The sequence below is a fragment of the Hemiscyllium ocellatum genome, chromosome 19 (genome assembly GCF_020745735.1).
Source record: "Hemiscyllium ocellatum isolate sHemOce1 chromosome 19, sHemOce1.pat.X.cur, whole genome shotgun sequence".
In the NCBI taxonomy this organism is placed as follows: domain Eukaryota; kingdom Metazoa; phylum Chordata; class Chondrichthyes; order Orectolobiformes; family Hemiscylliidae; genus Hemiscyllium; species Hemiscyllium ocellatum.
In genome coordinates, this window is record NC_083419.1 from 47,698,635 (window position 1) to 47,722,531 (window position 23,897).

At 41.9% G+C, this 23,897-nt stretch overlaps 1 protein-coding gene across 3 annotated transcripts in view; it reads left to right on the top strand.

Annotated features, from left to right (window-relative positions):
- Positions 1–23,897, top strand: part of LOC132824965 (protein FAM118A-like) — a 61,683-nt gene that overhangs the window by 29,839 nt on the left and 7,947 nt on the right. For 2 of the 3 annotated variants that reach the window (XM_060839889.1, XM_060839890.1), the window contains 3 exons: positions 9,313–9,534; positions 16,009–16,137; positions 19,913–20,198. In XM_060839889.1, coding sequence (XP_060695872.1) covers positions 9,313–9,534; positions 16,009–16,137; positions 19,913–20,198 — 637 coding nt within the window. The remainder of the gene's footprint in view (positions 1–9,312; positions 9,535–16,008; positions 16,138–19,912; positions 20,199–23,897) is intronic. The other variant, XM_060839891.1, reaches the window with a different exon arrangement.

Here is a 23,897-nt window from a genome sequence, read left to right on the forward strand (position 1 = left end):
TCAGATCCCCTCTCAGTCTTCTAAGCTCAAGTGTATACAAGCCCAGTCGCTTCAGTCTTTCAGTGTAAGGTAATCCCGCCATTCCAGGAATTGACATTGTGAACCTTCGCTGCACTCCCTCAATAGCCAGAATATCTTTCCTCAAATTTGGAGACCAGAACTGCACACAATACTCCAGGTGTGGTCTCACCAGGGCCCTGTACAGCTGCAGAAGCACCTCTTTGCTTCTATATTCAATTCCTCTTGTTATGAAGGCCAGCATGCTATTAGCCGCCTTCACTACCTGCTGTACCTGCATGCTTGCCTTCATTGACTGGTGTACAAGAACACCTAGATCTCTCTGTACTGCCCCTTTACCTAAATTGATTCCATTGAGGTAGTAATCTGCCTTCCTGTTCTTGCCACCAAAGTGGATAACCATACATTGATCCACATTAAACTGCATCTGCATCTGCCCACTCTCCTAACTTGTCCAGGTCACCCTGTAATCTCCTAACATCCTCATCACATTTCACCCTGCCACATAGCTTTGTATCATCAGCAAATTTGCTAATGTTATTGCTGATACCATCTTCTATATCATTAACATATATTGTAAAAAGCTGCGGTCCTAGCACGGATCCCTGTGGTACCCCACTGGTCTCTGCCTGCCATTCTGAAATGGAGCCATTTATCACTACCCTTTGTTTCCTATCAGCCAACCAATTTTCAATCCAATCTAGTACTTTGCCCCCAATACCATGCACCCTAATTTTACTCACTAACCTCCTGTGTGGGACTTTATCAAAAGCTTTCTGAATGTCCAGGTACACTACATCTACTGGATCTCCCTCGTCCATCTTCAGAGTTACATCCTCAAAAAATTCCAGAAGATTAGTCAGGCATGATTTCCCCTTCATAAATCCATGCTGACTCTGTCCTATCCTGTTATACTATCCAGATGTGCCGTAATTTCATCCTTTATAATAGACTCCAGCATCTTTCCCACCACTGAGGTCAGACTAACTGGTCTATAATTTCCTGCTTTCCCTCTCCCACCTTTCTTAAAAAGTGATATAACATTAGCCACCCTCCAATCCTCAGGAACTGATCCCGAATCTATCGACTTATCAACCTTCAGACCTAACAGTCTCTCCAACACCAAATCCTGGCAAATATAGATTCCCTTAAGTTCAGGTCCTTCAGCCACTGTTACCTCAGGGAGATTGCTTGGTCTTCCCCAGTGAACACAGACCTGAAGTACCCATTTAATTCTTCTGCCATTTCTTTGTTCCCCGTAATATATTCCCCTGTTTCTGTCTTCAAGGGCCCAATTTTAGTCCTAACCATTTTTTTGCCTTGCACATACTTAAAAAAGCTTTTACTATCCTCCTTTATATTATTGGCCAGTTTACCTGGTACCTCATTTTTCCTCTGCGTATTTCCTTCTTAGTAATCCTCTGTTGTTCTTTAAAAGCTTCCCAGTCCTCAGTTTTCCCACTTATCTTTGCTATGTTATACTTTTTCTCTTTTAACTTTATATGTTTCTTAACTTCCCTCGTCAGCCACGGCCGCCCATGCCTCCTCCTGGGATCTTTCTTCCTTTTAGGAATGAACTGATCCTGCAACTTCAGCATTATGCACAGAAATGTCCGCCATTGTTCCTCCACGGTCATCCCTGCTAAGGTATTGCACCATTCAACTTTGGCCAACTCTTCCCTCATAGCTCCATAGTTCCCTTTATTCAACAGAAGAACTGACACTTCCGACTGTACCCTCTCCCTCTCAAATTGCAGATTGAAGCTTATTGTATTATGGTCACTACTTCCCAATGGCTCCTTCACTTCGAGGTCTCTGACCAATTCTGGTTCGTTACACAATACCAGATTCAGAATTGCCTTCTCCCTGGTCAGCTCCAGCACCAGCTGCTCTAAGAATCCATCTCTGCGACACTCCACAAAGTCTCTTTCTTGAGGTCCAATACCATCCTGATTCTCCCAGTCTACCTGCATGTTAAAATCCCCATAACAACTGTAGTAATATCTTTGCGACAGGCCAATTTCAGCTCCTGATTCATCTTACATTCGACATCCAGACTACTGTTTGGGGGCCTGTAGATGACTCCCAAGAGGGTCTTTTTACGCTTAGTATTTCTCAGCTGTATCCACACTGACTCTACATCCCCTGTCTCTAGGTCCCCCCGCGCAAGGGACTGAATATCCTCCCTTACCAACATGGCCACCCCACCCCCTCTGCCCGTCAGTCTGTCCTTACGATAGCACGTGTAGCCTTGAATATTCATTTCCCAGGCCCTGTCCACTTGAAGCCACGTCTCCGTTATCCCCACAATATCGTATCTGCCAATTACCAAAAGAGCCTCAAGCTCATCCATCTTATGTCTAATGCTTCGTGCATTCTGTCTAATGCTTCGTGCATTCATATATAGTATTTTTAATTTGTTACTGCTCTCATCCTTCCCATCAACCCCTATTGATCAAGAGCTGATGGGCGTGGGTTAGTAAATCTGTTTCAAAATAATGTTATCTTGCTTCAGGAGTGTACTCTGATGTACCACAGCTTCATGTTATGTGTCTTTGTTTTAAACTCAACTTTACCCCTTAACTGTCATATCTGTCATACAGCTATTTTTTGCTCCTTGGTGCTGTTCCCTAATTTCCAGAAATGCAAAAATAACTCTGGATTTTTCTTAAAGATCCTATTCTTGAGCTCTTCTTAACCGCCTGCAACTTCATTCCAGCAACGTGTATGTGGAGCTCAGGAGCTATTTTTTCATTAATGTTGAGACTACCATTAAGTCAAACTTCCCTTAGAACTTCAAACTGCAAAGGCTCAGTGCCAACTTTCAGATTCTTCTCTTGGATAACCACACAACTGAACACCAAACTATTATCAGGATTGTCGTGACACTGATTACTGTGAAGATCTTCCTTTGGCCTCTAAACTTAGTTCCTCACCTTTGAACAGCCTGCTCCCACCTCTTTCCCAAGATACACAAGAAGTTCTGTCCTGGTAGTCTAAACATTTGAACGTTTTGTGCCCCATTGAACTGATTTCTTTCTATCCTGACATTTTTGTTTTCTCCCATGTATGGTCACTTTCCACATACATCCATGATCTTCTATTGTTCTCCATCATCTTCACCATAGCTATCCAATTTCTCCATCTCCCATTATACTGGTCTGTAGACACTCCACTACTTGTTCAAACTGAAGCCCAATTAGTCGTCATCCGCTACCAACCACCACCATTCCCCCCCCCCCCCCCCCCCCCCACCCCGCCACTGTCTCAATCTCTGGGCACACACTTCCAGCCTATACCTACTATAAACCTACTATCTCACATACTATCTCAACAACACTTCTTCACACTTTGTTCAGAGCTTGATTCCATTCTCCCAGTTTCTGTCTCTGTCATATTTGTCACATTTCCAAACCAATGCTTCTGACATGTCTTTCTTTTCCTCAACCAAGGATTGCTTTCCACTTTTTCTGCCTCATTTCCCACACTGCTCACCCCTACAACTGCCTCTTGGAAAATGTTAAGGTTCCCCTTGTACTCCCCTTCTACTATAACAGCGGCTTCAGCTGGTCAACCTTCACCATTTCTACCACCTCCAACAGAACCAAACACACTTTTTTTCCTTTCTGCTTTTCTTTCATCACTTGACTGGCCCAATTTCCCAATGACCACCTGATGTAGTTTTCTACACCAATACTCCCTTTCCTATCTCTTCAAATGTAAATGTTATATCACCTACTCCTTTATCTCTCCTCATCATCCAAAGTGCCAAACCCTCAAGGTTTAGTAGTAATTTGCGTGCATTAGTAATTCTTTTAATGTGATGTACTGTATTTGCTGCTCTACAATGCGGAGACAAAATGTGGTTTGTTTGACTTTTGTGCAGACCACCTTTGTACAGTCTTCAGCCATGACCCTAAACTTTCAGTAGCCTGTAACTTTAATTTTCCACCTTGAAGCAGACCTCTTTATCCTTGCCCTGTTGCAGTCTGCATGAATCTTAACATGAGCTTGAGAAACAGCACTTCACTGTTGAAACAGGCATTTAGCAGCTGTCTGGACATTAGAGTTCAACAATTTCAGTCTGTAATCTTTGTCCCCATTTTCTTCCATTCTACTGTAATTCTTCTCTTCTCTTTTTGGGATGGGGATGGGGAGGGGGTAGAGTTGTTCATCATCTGCCATTCACACTGTATCTAGTGACATCTTTGACATGTTTTGTAAATTTTATTTGCTCTATTAGCATTTCCTTTGGCCCAGAACTCCAGCTCTTTTGTCATTTAATGTCTCCAGTGTTGCATCCTCTCTCAGATGTATGCTTTATTTGTTCCTCTTTCCTACCCCTGCCGCTTAAAACCTTATCTCTATTCCCAGTTCTGATGGAAGATTATCAGCGTGAAATGTAACTCTGTTTATCTCCAAAGGTCTGTTGAATATAACACATAGCAAATTATCTTTAATTCGGCTACTTATTAAGAAATCTTTCAGACAATCAATTACTGAAACAATAATTTAAAATTTATTGTATGTAGCAAAGAAAATAAAGACGCCTCAATGAGCAATTTAAGCCTCACACTCAACTTGGCTATTACCTGATTAATGGTTGTATCTGGCCAGGATTCTAACCAATAGTGTCCGTCTATGGAAGTGTCCAGGATTTGTTCCTAATGGAGTATTATTCTTTTCCTGAATTATTCTGGTGTTGAATTCTTGTATGTTTTCTTTTCCTCTTTCAAGTTTGTGGCATGACATTATGATGATTCAGTAGATTCTTTCATCCCCAAAATAGATTACACTTCTGGAGACCTCCAGTCTGTAGTTTGTCTTTTTATCAGAAGTAGCTTCTCTGTTTCTTGTTATATTTGGGCTTAGCTGTCTGTTTTCCTGCAATTATCCTCTACTTCAGAACATTCCTTCTGTAGGCAATCTTAATTGCCCATTTGTGAGGAGGAGTAGTTTATCAAGCAGTGTTATCTTTTCTCTTCCAGGAAACAACCGGTTTATGTTGCTCCATCCCAGGGATGGTTAATTCACATATTGCTTTTAATTCCTTTCTTGTCCCTTTTCATCTTGAAAAACAGTTATTGTTGATTTTTTCGACACATGAAGTTATTTAAATTGTGAACTTTATATTATCACAAGTTCCATTTAATGTGCTGTGTATTTCCAAAATGTTCTGTTTTTTCACTTGCAACGTTTTTTAGGTTTCTCTTATCTCTTTTCAGATTATCTTTGAACTCACCTAGTGCAGGAAACCTCCTGTCTTAGAAACCAGGAACAACAGTAGCCATTTAACCCTTTTGAGTCTGTCAGTATGATTATGGTTAATCATTCAACTAAGTATCTGCTTCCCATTTTCTCCCAATACCCTTTGATCCTTTTAGCTCCAAGCACTATATCTAATTCCTAACAGTTTTCTCCCTTTGCCCTCTTCCCACCAGAATTCTGCCTAATTCCCTTCTTGCCTCACATTAACTAATGTTGTTACTCTCCTCAGTTAATATCCTTTTCTCTCAAATTAATCTTTGACACTGAAGCATTCTCTTTCTCTCCCCAACATCATTGTTCTGGCATGTTCTCTCGGCAAGGGTGGCGAAATATGGGAAGTATCAATCCTCCATGAAAACTTTCTTTATCTTCTACTGAGTACTCATGACATTGTCATTCTTGGTGATGTCATTGAATTTAGCTAGATGTCTAGTGTGAGGCAGTAGCTGGGGGCCTGACTCAGAACACTTGGTGAGTCCCTGGTGCCCGGTGCATGGAACAAAAATGAAGTTGAGGCCTGTTGCGGATGGGGGCTTTGGTGGCCTGAGATCCCAGGAGTGAGCCCAACATGGCGTTGGAGGTTTTCCTGACATCTGCAGCAACAATGAGAGCAGAAGAGATCAAGCCAATGTGGAGAAAGCATGCCAAAACTGAGGAGATTGAGCCCTTGTAGGAAGTGCGGTCTCAGCATTGCTAAACACTTGTGATGCAATGGTTGAACTTTTAGTTTTATTTTTTTCATTTTCAACTTGGTACCAAGAATGGTTGTAATGTTTAACTTTTAACTTTGTTCCTTATTTCTTTTTACCTTGTTTGTAAGTTTTTGTACATAGGCATTTGTACCTAAGATTGTGCCGCATGTGGCTACATTGAAAACTTTTCACTATACTTCTGTACTTGAGTACATGTTACAATAAAATCTAAATGTATTGCATTTAATCAAGTATTAACCCATTATCACCCAAAAACACTGCTCTCCTACTAAAAAATAGGAAACATGGCTTGTGTTGTATTACGCAACGGGCAGCACGGTGCCAGTGGGCAGCATGGTGGCACAGTGGTTAGCACTTCTGCCTCACAGCGCCAGAGACCCAGGTTAATTTCCCACCTCAGGTGACTGTGGAGTTTGCACATTCTCCCAGCGTCTGCATGGGTTTCCCCCGAGTGTTCCGGTTTCCTCCCACAGTCCAAAAATGTGCAAGTTAGATGAATTGGCCATGCTAAATTGCCTGTAGTGTTAGGAGAAGGGGTAAATATAGAGGAATGGTTCTGGGTGGGTTGCGCTTCGGCGGGTCGGTGTGGACTTGTTGGGCCGAAGGGCCTGTTTCCACACTGTATCTAATCTAATCTAAAAATAATTGAGAACTATCATCGAGAAGCTTTCATTAATGGAAAAACTATGAAAGTTGAGTGATTTCTTGTTGTTGTTCCTCCGATCTGTTTTTGTCTTTTCTGAAACTGTATTTGAATCCTGCCCTCCTATCAATTTCTGCTCCTTCCACAATGCCAAAACAGCCCTTAGCAAAGTCACAAATGACATCCAGTGTAACTGTGACAATAGTAGACATGTCATGTCATCTCTGTCCTCCTTGACCTGTCTGCAACCTTTGTTTGCCATACCAAGCTCTTCTGTGTCTCTTCATGATCATTCAGCTGACTGAGACTGCTTCCATTCTTATCTGTCCAGTTATAATGAAAGAATCAATCGCAGCAACTTATCTCCCTGCTTCCATGTCAACCTGTAGTATCCTCTAAAAATCTATCCTTTGTCCCCTCCTAATTCTAATTCAAATGCTGCACCTCAGTGGCACAGTGGTAGACTTAGTTATCACTTATATCTTGATAAAACCTAGCTTTACCTCACCATTGTCTCTCTTGATTACTCCACTATTGCTAAATTATAACACTGTTTCTCAAAGATCCACAGCTGACTATTCCTTCAATTAAATATTGAGAAGACTGAAACCATTGTTTTAGGCGCCTGTCCTAATGTCTTCTCTAGCAAGGAACTCCACCTCTCGTCCTGCTACCAGTTCATGATCTTCAGAATCAATATGATTCTGAGCTTCCAAACTTCTATTCATGCCATCACTAAGACCACTTATTTCTACCTCCATTTTTTTATTGCTGGACTTTATCCCGGCCCCAGAAGTACTGCCGTTGAAATCTTTTTTGAAGCCTTTGTTACTTTTAGACTGAACTATTACTCTGTTGCAGCTGGTCTCCTTTATTCTACCCTCTGTAAACTTGAGGCAATCCAAACATCAGCTGCCTATGTCATAACTATATCCTATTCCCTCATCACCCATGTTCACTGGTCACTAATTGGCTCCCAGTTTTGATTTTAAAGTCTTGTCCTTGTTTTCAGATTCCTATACTGCAATGTTCCTGCCTATCTCTGTCATCTCCTCCAGTTTCACAAAACCTCTAATTCTGCCCTCTTCCATCTTTGATACTTGTGCTTCAATTGCCGAGACTCTGGAGTACCCACTCTGTCCTTCTCTGGTTCTCTATTTCACTTTCCTCCTTTTAAGACCCTTCTCAAAATCTACTTTCTTCAAGCTTTTAGTTATATGATGTGATCTCTAATGTGGCTCAAAGTCATACTTTTTTTATCATATGCCTGTGAAGCACTGTGGGACATACCTTTCATTTAAATTTGCAGATAAGTTGAGCTCTGAAGGCAAAATTAAGCATGACAATGCTCGTTTCAAATGGAATTGCTTGAGGTGTTAGAGATGAAGACTACTCACTTGCATTATTTAAAATAATTAAAGGAAGTATTTTGACTTACACAAGCTGCAAGAACAAATATAAGGAAAAGTAGTTAAAATCACAATGAAGGATGTTGCTAATGATTAATGCAATAACCAGCAAATCAACGACAATGTACAAATTTAGAGGCACTTCATGTTTGGCTGATTTGGAGATGTAACTGTTCCTGGCACATATCTCTCCAAACCCTTCCTATTCATGCACTTATCCAAATATCTTTTAAACATTGTAACTGTGCCTGCATTCACCACTTCTTCAGGACATTCATTCCACATATGAGCCACCCTGTCTTTTTAAATCTCTCTCCTCTCACCATAAAAATATGCTGCATAGTCTTGAAATCCCCCATCCCAGGGAAAAGACACCTACCATTCACCTATTCATTCCCTCATGATTTTATAAACTTTTAAGGTAACCCCTCAATCTCCTATGCTCTAGTGAAAAAAGTCCCGGCTTATTAGCCTTTACTTATAACTCAAACCTTCCATACTTGGCAACATTCTGGAAAATCTCTTCTGCATCCTTTCCAGCTTAAAGATATCCTTCCTATAACAGGGTGACCAAAACTAGACACAGTATTCCAGTAGATGTCTCACCAATTTCCTGTACAACCTCAGCATGACTTCCCAAATCCTATACTCAGGACTGAGCAATGAAGGCAAGTGTACTAAACACCTTTTTAACCATCCTGTCTCTTGTAATGCAAACTTCAAAGGATTATTTACCCGAAACCCTCGATGCCTTTATTCTACACTATCCAAGACCTTACCATTCATTAATTATTAACTCCTGCTCCAGTTTGTTGTACCAAAATGCAGTTTTTTAGTAAACATCTAAGCACAATGCAAGATGAAATGTGGCACTTGAATGGGAAGTTGTTGACTGACAGAAAATAAAGTAGGGTGTTTAGATTGCTGAAGTGTTTGGAATTGCTGAGTTTAATTTTATAGACTATTTGGACTTGCATATAGTGATTATAATTCTAAATCCAACATCAAAGTAATATGTTTAGCAAAGCAAATTTTAAAATTAATGTTAACTACCTTTTTGCGGGCTTAGTTGCACAGCAATTTATTCCATATGTTCAAAGTTAGATGGCTAAGTTTCTGTCAATTATAAAAGTAAATACTTGAAGACTAACTTTGTCTGCCTTGAACAAAATAAGCAACTACTTGTCAATTCTGAGCACTAACATAGTGCATTTTAACTCTGTTTCCTGGAGTGCTAATTTTTTTTCTATTTTCTTTTTAGCGTACAGGAGATACCAAGCCAAATTTTTTCCAGGATTGTCTAATGGAAGTGTTTGATAATCTTAACTGTCACATACAGAATCCTATGCTCTTGGATGCTATTCTTCAATTAATGGATAGGGGAACAATGGTTCTCACCACTAATTATGATAATCTGCTTGAACTCTTTGGTCAACAGCAAGGCAAACCAATGGAATCTGTCGACTTGAAGTGCAAGGACAAGGTTTGTAAAATGCTAAATAATGTAGTGCCCTTTACAAGCCATAGAACCATTACTTTAGATGGATCCTGCAGTGGGAACAACAGGAAGTAACCTAAAATGTGTTGCACCATTATGAAGATGTTTTTAATAATAAAGATGCAAGTATGTGGCAATTGTTAAAGGGAATTTCATCATATGTGGCCATAATGAGTGAAATCTGTGCTTTGGTGCAAAATGAATGGAAGAGCATGGTGCCGTCATATAGTGAGACACTGGGTGTGAGTGGACTAAGCCGAAAATGTTTTGCTGGAAAAGCACAGCAGATCAGGCAGCATCCAAGGAACAGGAAATTCGACGTTCCGGGCATAAGCCCTTCTTCAGGAATGAGAAAATTGTGTCCAGCAGGCTAAGATAAAAGGTAGGGAGGAGGGACTTGGGGGGGGGCAATGGAGATGTGATAGGTGGAAGGAGGTCAAGGTGAGGGTGATAGGCCAGAGTGGGGTGGGGGCGGAGAGGTCAGGGCAGCACGGTGGCACAGCTGTTAGCACTGCTGCCTCACAGCGCCAGGGACCTGGATTCAATTCCCACCTTGGGCAACTGTCTGTGTGGAGTTTGCACATTCTCCCCATATCTGCGTGGGTTTCCCCCAGGTGCTCCGGTTTCCTCCCACAGTCCAAAGATGTGCAGGTTAGGTGAATTGGCCATGCTAAATTTCCCATAGTGTTAAGTGTAGAGTTGCTCTTTGGAGTGTCGGTGTGGACTTGTTGGGCCGAAGGGCCTGTTTCCAGGTCAGGAAGGCGGTGCTGAGTTCGAGGGATTCGACTGAGACAAGGTGGGGGGAGGGGAAATGAGGAAACTGGAGAAATCTGAGTTCATCCCTTGTGGTTGGATGGTTCCCAGGCGGAAGATGAGGCGCTGTTCCTCCAACCGTCGTGTTGTTATGGTCTGGCGGAAGAGGAGTCCAAGGACCTGCATGTCCTTGGTGGAATGGGAAGGGGAGTTAAAGTGTTGAGCCACGGGGTGGTTGGGTTGGTTGGTCTGGGTGTCCCACAGGTGTTCTCTGAAACATTCCGCAAGTAGGCGGCCTGTCTCCCCAATATAGAGGAGGCCACATCGGGTGAAGCGGATGCAATAGATGATGTGTGTGGAGGTGCAGGTGAATTTGTGGCGGACATGGAAGGATCCCTTGGGCCTTGGAGAGAAGTAAGGGAGGAGGTGTGGATGCAAGTTTTGCATTTCTTGCGGTTGCAGAGGAAGATGCCGGGAATGGAGGTTGGGTCGGTGGGGGATGTGGACCTGACGAGGGAGTCACGGAGGGAGTGGTCTTTTCGGAACGCTGATAGGGGAGGGGAGGGAAATATATGCTTGGTGGTGGAGTCTGTTTGGAGGTGGCAGAAATGACGGCGGATGATACGCTGTTATGGAGGTTGGTGGGGTGGTAGGTAAGAACCAGTGGGGTTCTGTCCTGGTGGCGGTTGGGGCGGGGCTCAAGGGCGGAGGAGCGGGAAGTGGAGGAGATGCGGTGGAGGGCATTGTCAATCACGTCTGGGGGGAATCTGCGGTCCTTGAAGAAGGAGGCCATCTGGGCTGTACGGTATTGGAACTAGTCATCCTGGGAGCAGATGCGGCGGAGACGAAGGAATTGGGAATGTGGGATGGCGTTTTTACAGGGGGCAGGGTGGGAGGAGGTGTAGTCTATGTAGCTGTGGGAGTCAGTCGGTTTATAGTAGATGTCTGTGTTGATTCGGTCGCCCGAGATAGAAATGGAAAGGTCTAAGAAGGGGAGGGAGTAGTCTGAGACAGTCCAGGTGAATTTGAGGTCAGGGTGGAAGGTGTTGGTAAAGTGGATGAACTGTTCAACCTCCTCGTGGGAGCACGAGGCAGCGCCAATACAGTCATCGATGTAGCGGAGGAAAAGGTGGGAGGTGGTGCCAGTGTAGTTGCGGAAGATGGACTGTTCCACATATCCTACGAAGAGAAAGGCATAGCTGGGGCCCATGCGGGTGCCCATGGCAACTCCTTTGGTTTGGAAGAAGTGGGAGGATTGGAAAGAGAAGTTGTTCAGGGTGAGGACCAGTTCAGTCAGACGAAGGAGGGTGTCAGTGGAAGGGTACTGGTTGGTACGGCGGGAAAGGAAGAAGCGGAGGGCTTTGAGTCCTTCGTGATGGGGGATGGAGGTGTACAGGGACTGGATGTCCATCATGAAGATAAGGCGTTGGGGACCGGGGAAGCGAAAATCATGGAGGAGGTGGAGGGCGTGGGTGGTGTCCCGAACGTAGGTGGGGAGTTCTTGGACTAAAGGGGACAGTACCGTGTCGAGGTACGCGGAGATGAGTTCGGTGGGGTAGGAGCAGGCTGAGACAATGGGTCGGCCGGGGCAGTCAGGTTTGTGGATTTTGGGCAGGAGGTAGAAACGGGCGGTGCGGGGTTGTGGGACTACGAGGTTGGAGGTGGTGGATGGGAGATCCCCTGAGGTGATGAGGTTATGGATGATCTGGGAGAAGATGGTTTGGTGGTGGGAGGTGGGGTCATGGTCAAGGGGGCAATAGGAGGAGGCATCCGCGAGCTGGCATTTGGCCTCAGCGGTATAAAGGTCGGTGCGCCAAACTACTACCGCGCCTCCCTTGTCTGCCGGTTTGATGGTGAGGTTGGGGTTGCAGTGGAGGGCTGCACATTCTGAGGGTGAGAGGTTGGAGTGGGTGAGAGGGGTGGACAGGTTGAGTCGGTTAATGTCGCGGCAGCAGTTGGCTATAAAGAGATCGAGGGCGGGTAAGAGGCCAGCACGGGGTGTCCAGGTGGATGGGATGTGTTGAGGCGGGTGAAGGGGTCGTCAGAGGGTGGGCGAGAGTCTTGGTTGAAAAAGTGTGGGTGGACTAAGCAATGGCAGAGGGCAAGGAAAGCAGTGCTGGCTTACTAGAGGATGAGATAGTGCATGTTTGGCGAACATGCATTTTGGATCCACTGTGAAGGGTTCAAATAGTGTAGGAAGCAGAAAAACATGATAATTGTTTGAATCAACACTCCATCCACAATCTCTATAATCCTCACTGTAGGAGAGCCTATCGAACTAAGATGGAGCTGATAAGCCATTTGTGAGCCCATGGCGAATGCTGATGTCATGCCGTCCTGGCCACAGCAAGAAAGGATCATCCTCAACATGGTTGATGGTGTCCAATTCAATTTGCACATTTGTGGACCAACCATAAAGCATTGTCTTGCAATTGGTGCTGTAGTTTCCGTTGCAGTACAAGCAACAGCAACTCAATAATTGCTGCAGCAATATTTCATTACTGTCATGCAAGGTCAGCTATGGCCAACGAAGCTGTGGGTTAAAATCTGTAAAAAGGTTTGAGAGATGTCAGTGCAGTTATAGATTCACACACTCAGAAACAGACCCTTAAAAATATTTGTCTTAGTTTTGACCTTAAGGAATAGATCTTTCTTATTCACCTTTTTCAGAACATGAGCATAAGAAATAGCAACAGGAGTTGGCCTTCTGGCCCATTGAGACTACTCTGCCATTCAATAAGGTCATGGCTGATCTTTTCGTGGACTCAGCTCCCCACTTAACTGCCTGATCACTATAACCCTTAATTCCTTCACTGTTCAAAAATCTATCTTTGCCTTAAAAACATTCAATGAGGTAGCCTTAACTGCTTCTCTGAGCAGGTAATTCTGCAGATTTACAATCCTTTGGGTGAAGAACTTCCTCCTCAATTCAGTCCTAAATCTGCTTCCCCTTATTTTGAGGCTACGTCCCTAAGTTCAAGTTTCACCTGCAAGTGAAAATAACCTCCCTGCTTCTATCTTACCTGTTCCCTTCATAATTTTATGTTTCTACTCTTATAAATTCCAATGAGTAGAGTCCCAGTTTATTCAATTTCTCATAAGCCAACCCTCTCAACTCTGGAATCAACCTAGTGAGGTTCACCTGCACCCACTCCTGTGCTTATACTTATACCTCAAGTAAGGAGACCAAAACTGTACACAGTTGGCCTCACCAGTAATCTATACAGCTGCAGCATAACCTCCCCGGTTTTAAACTCCATCCCTCTCGCAATGAATGACAATATTCCATTTGCCACATTAATTACTTGCAGTACCTGCAAACCAACTTCTTGTGATTCATGGACAAGGACACCCAGGTCTATCTTTGTCCCTCATGATTTTCCTAAACCTCTGTAAGATTACCTCTCAACCTCCTATGCTTCAGTGAAAAATGTCCTAGCCTATCCAGCCTCCCTTTAAAACTCAAGTCCCAGCAACATCCTGGTGCATCTGTTCTGAACCCTGTCCGATTTAACATTAATGTTCCTATAGCAGGATGATCAGAACTATAAATAGTATTCCAAAGATTGTCTCCCCATGTAAAACCTTAACATGACGTCCCCATTCCTATACTCGGTAGTCTGAGCAATGAAGGCATGCATGCTAAACACCTTCTTTACCACTCTGTTTGCTCATGATGCAAATTTCAAAGAAGTATGTACCCGAAGCCTAGGTCTCTCCGTTTGACAACACAACCGAGAGCCCTACCTTTTACTGTAGAAGTCCAGCCCTTGTTCGGTTTACCAAAATGCAATACCATGCAATTATCCAAATTAAATTTCATCTGCCACTCCTCAGCCCTTTGGTCCAATTGATCAACTTCTGCAGTAAATTACTTATTATTGAGGTGCTGCCCAGAGAGTATGGTGGTGACCTCATGGAGCAGAAACCTTCTGTCTTTTTCTCAGGAAGGGAGTCTTGATCCACCTATTCCTCTTTCTGGTGCCTGTTGCCGACCGTTCATTGTCAGCCTCCAAAACCACCTGCAGCTGCAACCAGCCATGAAGCAGCCACGGAAGTTGCAGTGTAGAATCTCTAGGATAGACAAGGGTACTGAAGATGAGTATGCAAGGAATACTTAATGGTCATTAGTTATGTTTCTGTGCAGTACGACATGGTTTCATTTATAAATTTAGATGAAAAAAACGTGGGATTTTTGGAGAATTGGGAATAAGGATTCTGATGTCTGTTATTTCATTCTAGTGATCTCTTCATAAACAGACTGGTCAGAGGGGTTTGTATTGATTTCCTGCTCCCTTTCTCACTCCTTGCTCCAAATCCTTAACTGATTGCTGTGTATTTGTTGGCCTCATGATGGCAAAGTTATGCAGCATGTTGCAGAACAGCATATATTTTTAGGTTTACCCTGAGTACTGCAGGGGCTCTTCCTTGCAATTCAGAGTGTGAAAAATGTTGTTTCAACACATCGGTGGTCTGCTGTAATTCATTCTGTAAGGTCATTTGGCTTTTATTATATGCATGCTGCATACATATATTAGGTTTATGTTGGAGTTGTGAGCCACATTTGTTGTGGTTTTGTCCATGTTGCCATTAGCTACTCATGGTTTCCATGGTGGTTCAATGCATAATACACAATGAATTCATGACTCTGCATGACTCCACCAAGATATGTCGTGTGGAATTCTATAAATTGCTGTCTTTGGTTGCATATCTGGATGTTTAGGGAAATTCTGTCTGATGTTGATTCTAGTATAATGCAGAGTTGACATGTGGTACTTGCAGAGTACTATTTATGAAATTTGCAGTATCCTAAACTATGGTAAAGCCTGTGTCCCTAGCAAAGCTACATGCTCACTATCTACTGGTTTGTTGGCTGTTTTTGATTAGAGCATTTCCATAATCTCCATCATTCAGTAGCAAGCTGCAGGATGTTGAAAATATCTCTTATTCCAATCAGAATATATCCCCACTCACTTGAACTCTCACACAGCATCTTCCAAGGTTACAGTTTTGGATATAGTCTGCAGATTTAAATGAAGATGTCCTTATTGATGTTTACATTATTACTGACATTCTAGATGGATATTTCTCCCTGAATCTTCCTCTTGGTGGAGTTAGCCTTCTCTTGCTCCCTCTTCATATCTTTATTTGTCTTGTGTTCTTTGTAACCTTTCCTAGTTACTCAAATAATGTTGTATTTTGAGTGAAGTAGGAACAGTTGGTTTGTGAAAGTCTCAAAATCAGTTAGGAAAAGATTCTTTGGCACTTGCCACACCATATTCCATATTACAATTTAGAAGAACTATGCAAATTATCAAATGCTTGCACTGTTACATATAGTATCAGCCAGAGGAAATCAACCAGCAAGTAACTTAAATAGTTGATGATCCAGCATTGGTGTGGGGTCCTTTTCTGCTGCTTGTTGGGTAATCTTTGATAGAATGATGGCTGAGGGGTTGAATTCCAAAATAGCACGGCTGGGGTTAAATCAATATTGAATTCATGTTTTTCATTCTGTAGACATCCAGTGGATGCTAGCTGCATACACATTATCTGCAGTATTACAGTATCTGGTGTGATTTGATTTGAAGTAGATATTCTGAATAACTGACAAAGTTAGAAGTTGTGAACAATGAAGGGAAAGTAGACAGTGATCCTGCATTATCGTTCTCATTGATGTAATTTGCAGACTTTGTGCTTTTGTAGGTGGTTCAGTGGGCCAGAGGACTACAAAAATATAGTGTCCTTCATATACATGGACTATTCACGGATCCCTGTGGTCTGGTATTGGATCCATCAGGATACAAGGATGTAATGCATGATCAAGATTTGATGGTAGGCATTGATTTATCTCTTAAATTGAACACCTTGCCGAAAATGGTTTCAAAAGAATACAAGTGAACAATGAAATAACAGTTATAGTTGGTTCTGCTATAACGCATGTTTCATCAATCTGAATTGTCTTTAACACAGTTGAACCATTTAGACCTTACTTATTGAATGCAAACTTTCCTTACCTGTATTGGTGATTCCGGCCCCATCAGTTTAAATGACTTGGCTATTCCACCATTTTCTTAGATTGTAGGGGAACACAACTATCGCATTACATCAGAACCAACTGTACAAATGTTAACAATTGTGTCAAACAAAAGCAAGCAATAACTAGGTTTTCCCTGTTAACGAGGAAAATAATACTTGGTGATAGAATGACAGCCTCAGCCTCATTGAGGCATGAGAAATACAAATAGAAAGTGTGCATGCGCTATGTTTCTCATTCATGATGAAATTCTTCGTTAGTGCTCCATGTTGCACATAAATTTTTTAACACATTGCCAGTTGATAGTTTATATAAGATGTTGGAGCAGAAGTAGGCCAGTTGAACCATTGAGACTGCTCCATTGTTTAATGAGATCATAGCTGTTTTGATATTCTTCAACTTCACTTTCCTGCCTTTTTCTCATAACTAATTTTTTTTTCTATTTCCGACCTTAATGTCTGTATAAAAGCAGTAAGTTTATTTTTAAAGTTTTTTTTGCCATATTTGAATTAGCAGAGTCCCAGCAGTAATTTACCCAAATAGCAATAATTTGCTTGCAAGATGCCCCAATGTGTGATTTCAAATCTCGTACTGTTTTTTACAGATTAAATTATGTTCCTTTTTAATTAGAATTTTAATATTTTGTGGACAAATGCACCAGCATTCTGTAGTTTGCTGCTATATCGCAACAGTTTAAACTGCTTTTCTTTAGTTCCTAACACAGATGTAGCTTTTCAAAAAAATTGCTCATTGGTGTGAGCACTAATTGCTGCATTGAACTACTGCATTTCATGTAGTATATTTGCACAGTGTCGTTGGGGACAGATTTCTAGTATTTTGATGCAGCGACTGCAGGAGCAGTGACATAGTTTCATGTCATGGTGGTGTGTTTATCGTGTTATTTACATGCACCTGTGGACCTTATTCTTCAAGGAGGTGAAGATTGTGAGTTTGGAAGGTGCTGTCAGACAAGCCTTGTTGAGATGCTGCAGCATATCTTGTAGATGGTACATTCTAGCATTGTACTTCTGGTGGAGAATGAGAATGTTTACTATGGTGAACAGAATGCAATCAAGTATGCTGCTTTTGCCTAGATTGTATTAAGCTTCTTGAGTGTTAGAGCTACTCTGTCAGGCTTGTGAAGACTATTCATTACTTGAACATTGTAGATGGTGTACAGACTTTGCTTGGTATTGGTGTGGTTATGAGTATCACTTGCCCCTTTATCAGCCCAAGCCTAATACTGTCCATATCTTGTAAAAATGGATGACTTCAGTATCTGAGGAATTGTGCTGGCGTACGATAGTCAACAAACCTCAGTTATTGTGGTCATGGAAACTGCTGACTTGAGGAATTCATATAGTGATGCCCAAGGTCTGAAATGATTGGCCTCCTGAAACCAACAATACTTTATGCTTGATGTGACTTCAACAAGTGGAAAATTTCCCGATTTGTCATTTACTGCAGTGTTGTTGGGGTTCCTTGTACTTGACTTTAAATGCTGTCTTGATCTCCAAGATAGTATCTCATTTGATCCATGTCTGTACCAGTCGTCTGGAGCTGAGCACTGGGAACACGATATTGCTGAATATGTGTTATCTGTCAATACTGTTGACAACACCTCCCAGCATTTTTTATCCATGGGGTGAAAATTGGCCAAATTGAATTTGTTCTATTTTTGTACCGCTAGCTCATAGCTGTGTAGTTTTCTACATTGTCACATGAATGCAGAAGCTGCACTAGCACACTTTGACTAAGGGTGTGACTAATTCTGAAGCGTGGCTTCAGCCGAGACATTGTCAGTACCCATTCCCTATGTTGTTTTTAGTGTGCTTAATATCATGTGGAGTTTGATGTTGTTGATACCACTTGGAGTTTGTTGAATTAGCTGAAAACTGAAATCTGACTTAGTGGCTTCTCAAATGGACCATCTGCTTGACAATTCTGGATGGTGATAATTTTTAAATGTCTCAGCTCTGTTTTTTACAAATGTGCTGGGCCCACCATATATGAGGATGGGGACATTTGTGAAACTGCCTTCGCCATTAATGTTTTAAAAAATAACCTATTTTTCTTGTTCAGAGATGTTATTACTCACCACTGGAGCAAGTGGGACTTGAACTCTGGTCTTGTGCTCTAAGTATGGAGGTACTACCACTGCACAAGAAGAGGGTTACTAATAGATTGTTTTTGTTTCTCACTATTCATGACTGCAGTCTTTGACAGATTCAGAGCTTTGACCTGATAGACTGGTTATGCAATCACAGCAGTATTCTTTAACTGTGCTGCCCTGACATCCATGCACCTTTATCTTGGACCTAAAGAATGGTCTCTATTTAAATATTTTTTAAAAATAACACTGAAGAAGGTTGTTTTTGCAACTTGCTGTAATTTGTCAAACTGCTTTCAACTGTATGAATTAGCATCATTTAATACCAGCCCGAAAGAAGGTGAACTCCTTATGCTTCAGATCATATTTGTTTGAGGATGAATAAAATTTATGATATTCTGATGATTAGCATAGTTGTGCAGTGTTGACTAGAGTTAACGTTAGGACTATGAACTTCTCAAAACCAATGAGTCTTTGGGGATTGCCGGGGAAATTGAAGATTCTGATGGGCAATTCACCTGGGTCTGGAGCACTCCAACAACCCCTTTCAAGTCAGAATGAGGAAGGTGAGGAAGAATCTGAAGAAGGGTCACTGGACCTGAAACATTAACTCTGATTTGTCTTCACAGATGCTGCCAAAGCTGCTGAACCTTTTCAGCAGCTTCTGTTTTTATTCCTGACATAACATCTCATTAGCGATCTCGACGTTTCGAGCATAAGCCCTTCATCAGGAATATTCCTGATGAAGGGCTTATGCTCGAAACGTCGAATTCTCTATTCCTGAGATGCTGCCTGGCCTGCTGTGCTTTGACCAGCAACACATTTGCAGCTGTGATCTCCAGCATCTGCAGACCTCATTTTTTACTCTCATTAGCGATGCCTAAGAAAGAAGACGACTAATTTACAGCCATTGCTGAAGTTCAAACAGCATATAGTGGGAAGAACAAGTCCAAATCTGAATTTTCTAAGTCTTTATTAGAATGGGTTAGTTTTAAAGGTACATGCAAAACCTTCTTTCCTCACTAACTTTAGAATAGTCTTCAAACAGGACTTCCTTACCTTTAGTTTTGGGATATCCTGCATCATTAAGTTGGTTTGCCTTTCAAAAATTTTTCAAAGCAAATTTTTCAAGGAGAAGCCATGCTAACTTATCTCACCTCTGGTTGAAAACCATGCATTGATAATTTTGGTACAGAATCAAGGAAGCAAAATGGCACAAGAATAATGATGAAAATGACCTACAATAGTTTAAATGTAGTTAAAAGTCAGCATTTAAACTGTCCACAAAAATCGAACTTGTTTATGCAGAGTAAAATGGTGTTTACAGTATTATGGTAGTCCTGAACAATTTGACCATATATTTATTTTCAGTGCTTTAGGATGTTTATTCTTTTAATACACGTGAAAACATTCTCTTGAGGGAGAACCTGTAACAATATGTTTGGGATTCTTTTCCCTGATAGGAAGAATTTCAGGAGCTGTACCGTACCAAGTCATTTGTATTTTTGGGCTGCGGAGAAACTCTGCGTGATCAGATCTTCCAGGCACTATTTTTGTATTCTGTTCAAGACAAAGTGGATCTGGAACATTTTATGCTCGTGCGAAAGGATAGCCATGATCATTTCTTTAAGTTGCAGGCAGAGATGCTGCTGCATGGGATTAAAATAGTATCCTACGGAGACCGATTTGAATGTATGCCTCAGTATTTCCATGACTTGGTGACACAGATTTGCAGGAGGAAGAGCCCAGGTAAGTCATCTGTTACTGGTATTAAGTTTTTAATAGATGCAGAATTACTTTTTATCGTGAAAATTGTTCTGTATTGTAAATCTTTCTTGAGGCTCTAGATAGTCACAACTTCTTCAAGTTTGCAGAAATGAATTTTGGTGAATGAAAATATAATAAAATAGACAAATATAATGCAGTGGAACATCTGCTATTTGATTCATGTCTTGGGAATTGACAGATGCCAGAATGATGCATTGAAAGAACAAATTAAACAACACTTCTCATCCTACGTTTGGGTTCTGTCTCTCAGTCTCTCTTTGTGCTTGTCCAAAGTAGAAGTGGAGGTAGGGTAACATTACTAGTTAAAGAAATGATATTGGCTCTGATGTGGAATCTGTATGGGTAGAGCTTAGGAATACCAAAGGGCTGAAAACAATAGTAGGGAGTTTTACATAAACTCTCAAACTATAGTGGTATAGTTTGTGAAGGCATTTAAAAAGTAATTTAGAGAAGCAAACAATAACGGTCAGGCTGTAATTATGGGTGACTTCAATTTGCATATAGATCGGCCAAACCAAACCACTAATAATAACAAAGAGGAGGAATTACTGGAGTGTGTACGAGATGGGCTTTCTGGATCAATACATTCAAGAACCAACTAAAGAGCAGGCTGTTCTAGACTAGGTATCATGTAATGAGAAAGGAATAATTGGCTGTCAAGCTGTGGAATTGCCACTTGGGGAAGATTGACCATAATACGATAGAATTCTCCATTAAGATAGAAAGTGATGCAGTTGATCCTTAATCTTAGTCCTCAATTTAAATAAAGGAAACTATGACGTATTAGATGCTAACCAGCTAGGATAAATTGGGGAATGTTACTTAAAGGGATGATAGTGAATAAGAAATGGCAAATGTTTAAAAACCACATGGAGGAATTGCAGCAATTGTTCATTCCATCTGACACAACAATAAAATGGAAAAGGTGTCCCGACCATGGCTAACGGAGGAAATTAGGGATCGTCTTAGATTCAAGCGAGTGGCATGCAAATTTGCCAAAAGAGCTGCAAACTTGAGGATTGGGAGCAGTTTAGATTTCATCAAAGGAGTTAATTTAAGAGAGTGTAAATAGAATATGTGAGTAAGCTTGCTTGGAACATACAAACTGAATGTTAAAGCTTCTATGTCCCTTACAATCAGAAACAGGGAGGTTGTAATGGGGAACAAAGTGCAAAATGGTAATTAAACATAAATTTAGTTATGTCTTCATAGAAAAGGGCACCAACAATGTTGCAGTATTCTTAGGGAATGTAGTGCCTGGTGAGAGGGAGGATTGCAAGAAATCAGTATTAACAGGGAGGTATTGGCAAAATTGATGGGATTAAATGCTGATAAATATGCAAGGCCTGATGAATTACATCCCAGTGTGCTTCAGGAAGTAGCCCTAGATAGTGGATGGATTGGTAATCGACTTTCAAGATTCTACAGATTGTGGAACAATTTGTATGGTTCAAGCACAAACACAATCTTACTATTTAAACAAGAAGATGAGGGAAAACAATGAATGATAGACCAGTTAGCCTAACATGGATAATGAAGAAAATGACATTAGAAAAGAGTTAATACCAGATATTAGGTTAGATTCCCTACAGTGTGGAAACAGGCCTTTTGGCCCAACGAGTCCACACCGACCCGACTAAGAGCAACCCACCCAGACTCATTCCCCTGCATTTACATCTGATTAATGCACCTAACACTACGGACAATTTAGCATGGCCAATTCACCCAACCTGCACATCTTTGGACTGTGGGAGGGAACCGGAGCACCTGGAGGAAACCCACACAGACATGGGGAGAATGTGCAAACATCACGCAGCCAGGAGGCAGGAATTGAACCCGGGTCCCTGGCGCTGTGAGGTAGCAGTGCTAACCACTGAGCCACTGTGCCGCCCACAGAGCACTGAGCAGTGATAGACTTGGACAATCAACATGGACTCATGAAAAGGAAATCCTGTTTTACAAGTCTACAAGTTTTAAGGATATAACTAATAGAGTGATAAGTTGTAGTCAGTGAATGTGATTCACTGCGACTTTCAGAAGGCTTTTGATAAGGTTGCAAGATATTGGAATTGGGGGGAGGGGGAGGAGATGAGTGAGTGTACTGGCATAGATAGAGAAACTAGTTGGCACACAGGAAACCAAATCTTTTACTGAGTGGCATGTCATGAATGGGGTCCTGTAGGAATCAGTGCTACAACCTCAACTGTTCATAATATATTAGTAAGGGGATCAAGGCTTGTAGAGAGAAGCCAGGCGAATGGCATGGAGAAATGCATTGGCCATGATCAAATGGTAGAGCTGACTCAGTGGGCTGAATAGCCTAATTCTACACCTACATCTATGGTCATATAATTAACAAATTTATTTAGATGGGATGGGGAAGGTGGATTGGCTATGCTATATTGCCTGTGGCGTCCAGGGATGTGCAGGCTAGGTGGATTAGCCATGGGATATGTAGGGTTACAGGCATAGGGTAGGGGAGTGGGGGTGTAGGTGGGCTGCTCTTCACAGGGTCAGTATGGACTCTCAGTATGGGCCAAATGGCCTACTTCCACACTGTAGGGATTCTATGATGGGTATCTGGTCAGCATGGACAGGTTGGACCGAAGGGTATGTTTCCATGCTGGACATCTCTATGACTCTAAGGTTGGAGACTGAACTGACAGGAAAATACAGAAATGCCTCAGGATGATTTAAACAAGTTGATTGAATTGGCAAATGCACAGCAGATGACGTATAATGTGGATAAATGTGAGGTAGCAAAAGCAAAGGTAGTTTATAGTCTAATGGGGATAGGTTAGGAAAGGGCAAGTGCAATGAAACTCGGGCATTCTTGTATAACTGCCACTGATGTGATGATATTATGACTTAAAGATGTGTATTTGGTCCTGAATTGTTTTTGTGAAGAAAGGTTAAGACAGAAGCACTGAGCTATCTGCTTCTAAACCTGTAAACTTTTACTAAGCTTGTGAGGCCTTGGGGTTTTCCTCTAAAGTCATAACAATAGAAACAGCATGATTAGGTGTACGGGTGTGGTTAAACTCCTAGAAACAGGATTTTTAGTTTGTTTTTCAATAACAGTTACTGCTGGGGTCTAGAAGCTGTATGTGGAAGCTATTTTACGTCTCTGGGGATTCTCTTCCTGCTACTAGAGGTTTATAAAATCATGAGGGGCATGCATTGGTAAAGTAGACAAGGTCTTTTTCCCCAGTATTGGGGAGTCCAAAACTAGAGGGCATAGGTTTAGGGTGAGAGAGGCAAGATGTAAAAGGGACCTTAAGGGGTAACGTTTTCATGCAGCGGGTGATGTGTGTATGGAATGAGCTGCCAGAGGAAGTGTTGGATGCTTGTACAATTACAACATTTAAAAAGCATCTGGAAGGAAATATGAATAGGAATGGTTTAGAGGGATATAAGCCAAATGCTGGCAAATTGGACTAGATTAATTTAGGATATCTAGTCGGCATGGACGAGTTGCACCGAATGGTCTAACAAAGAACAAAGAAAATTTACAACCCAGGAACAGGCCCTTTGGCCCTTCATGCCTGAGCCGATCCATATCTACTGTCGCCAAACTCCTAAGCATCTGTATCCCTCTGCTCCCCACCTACTCATGCATCTGTCCAGATGTATGTTAAATGAATCTACCATACCTGCCTC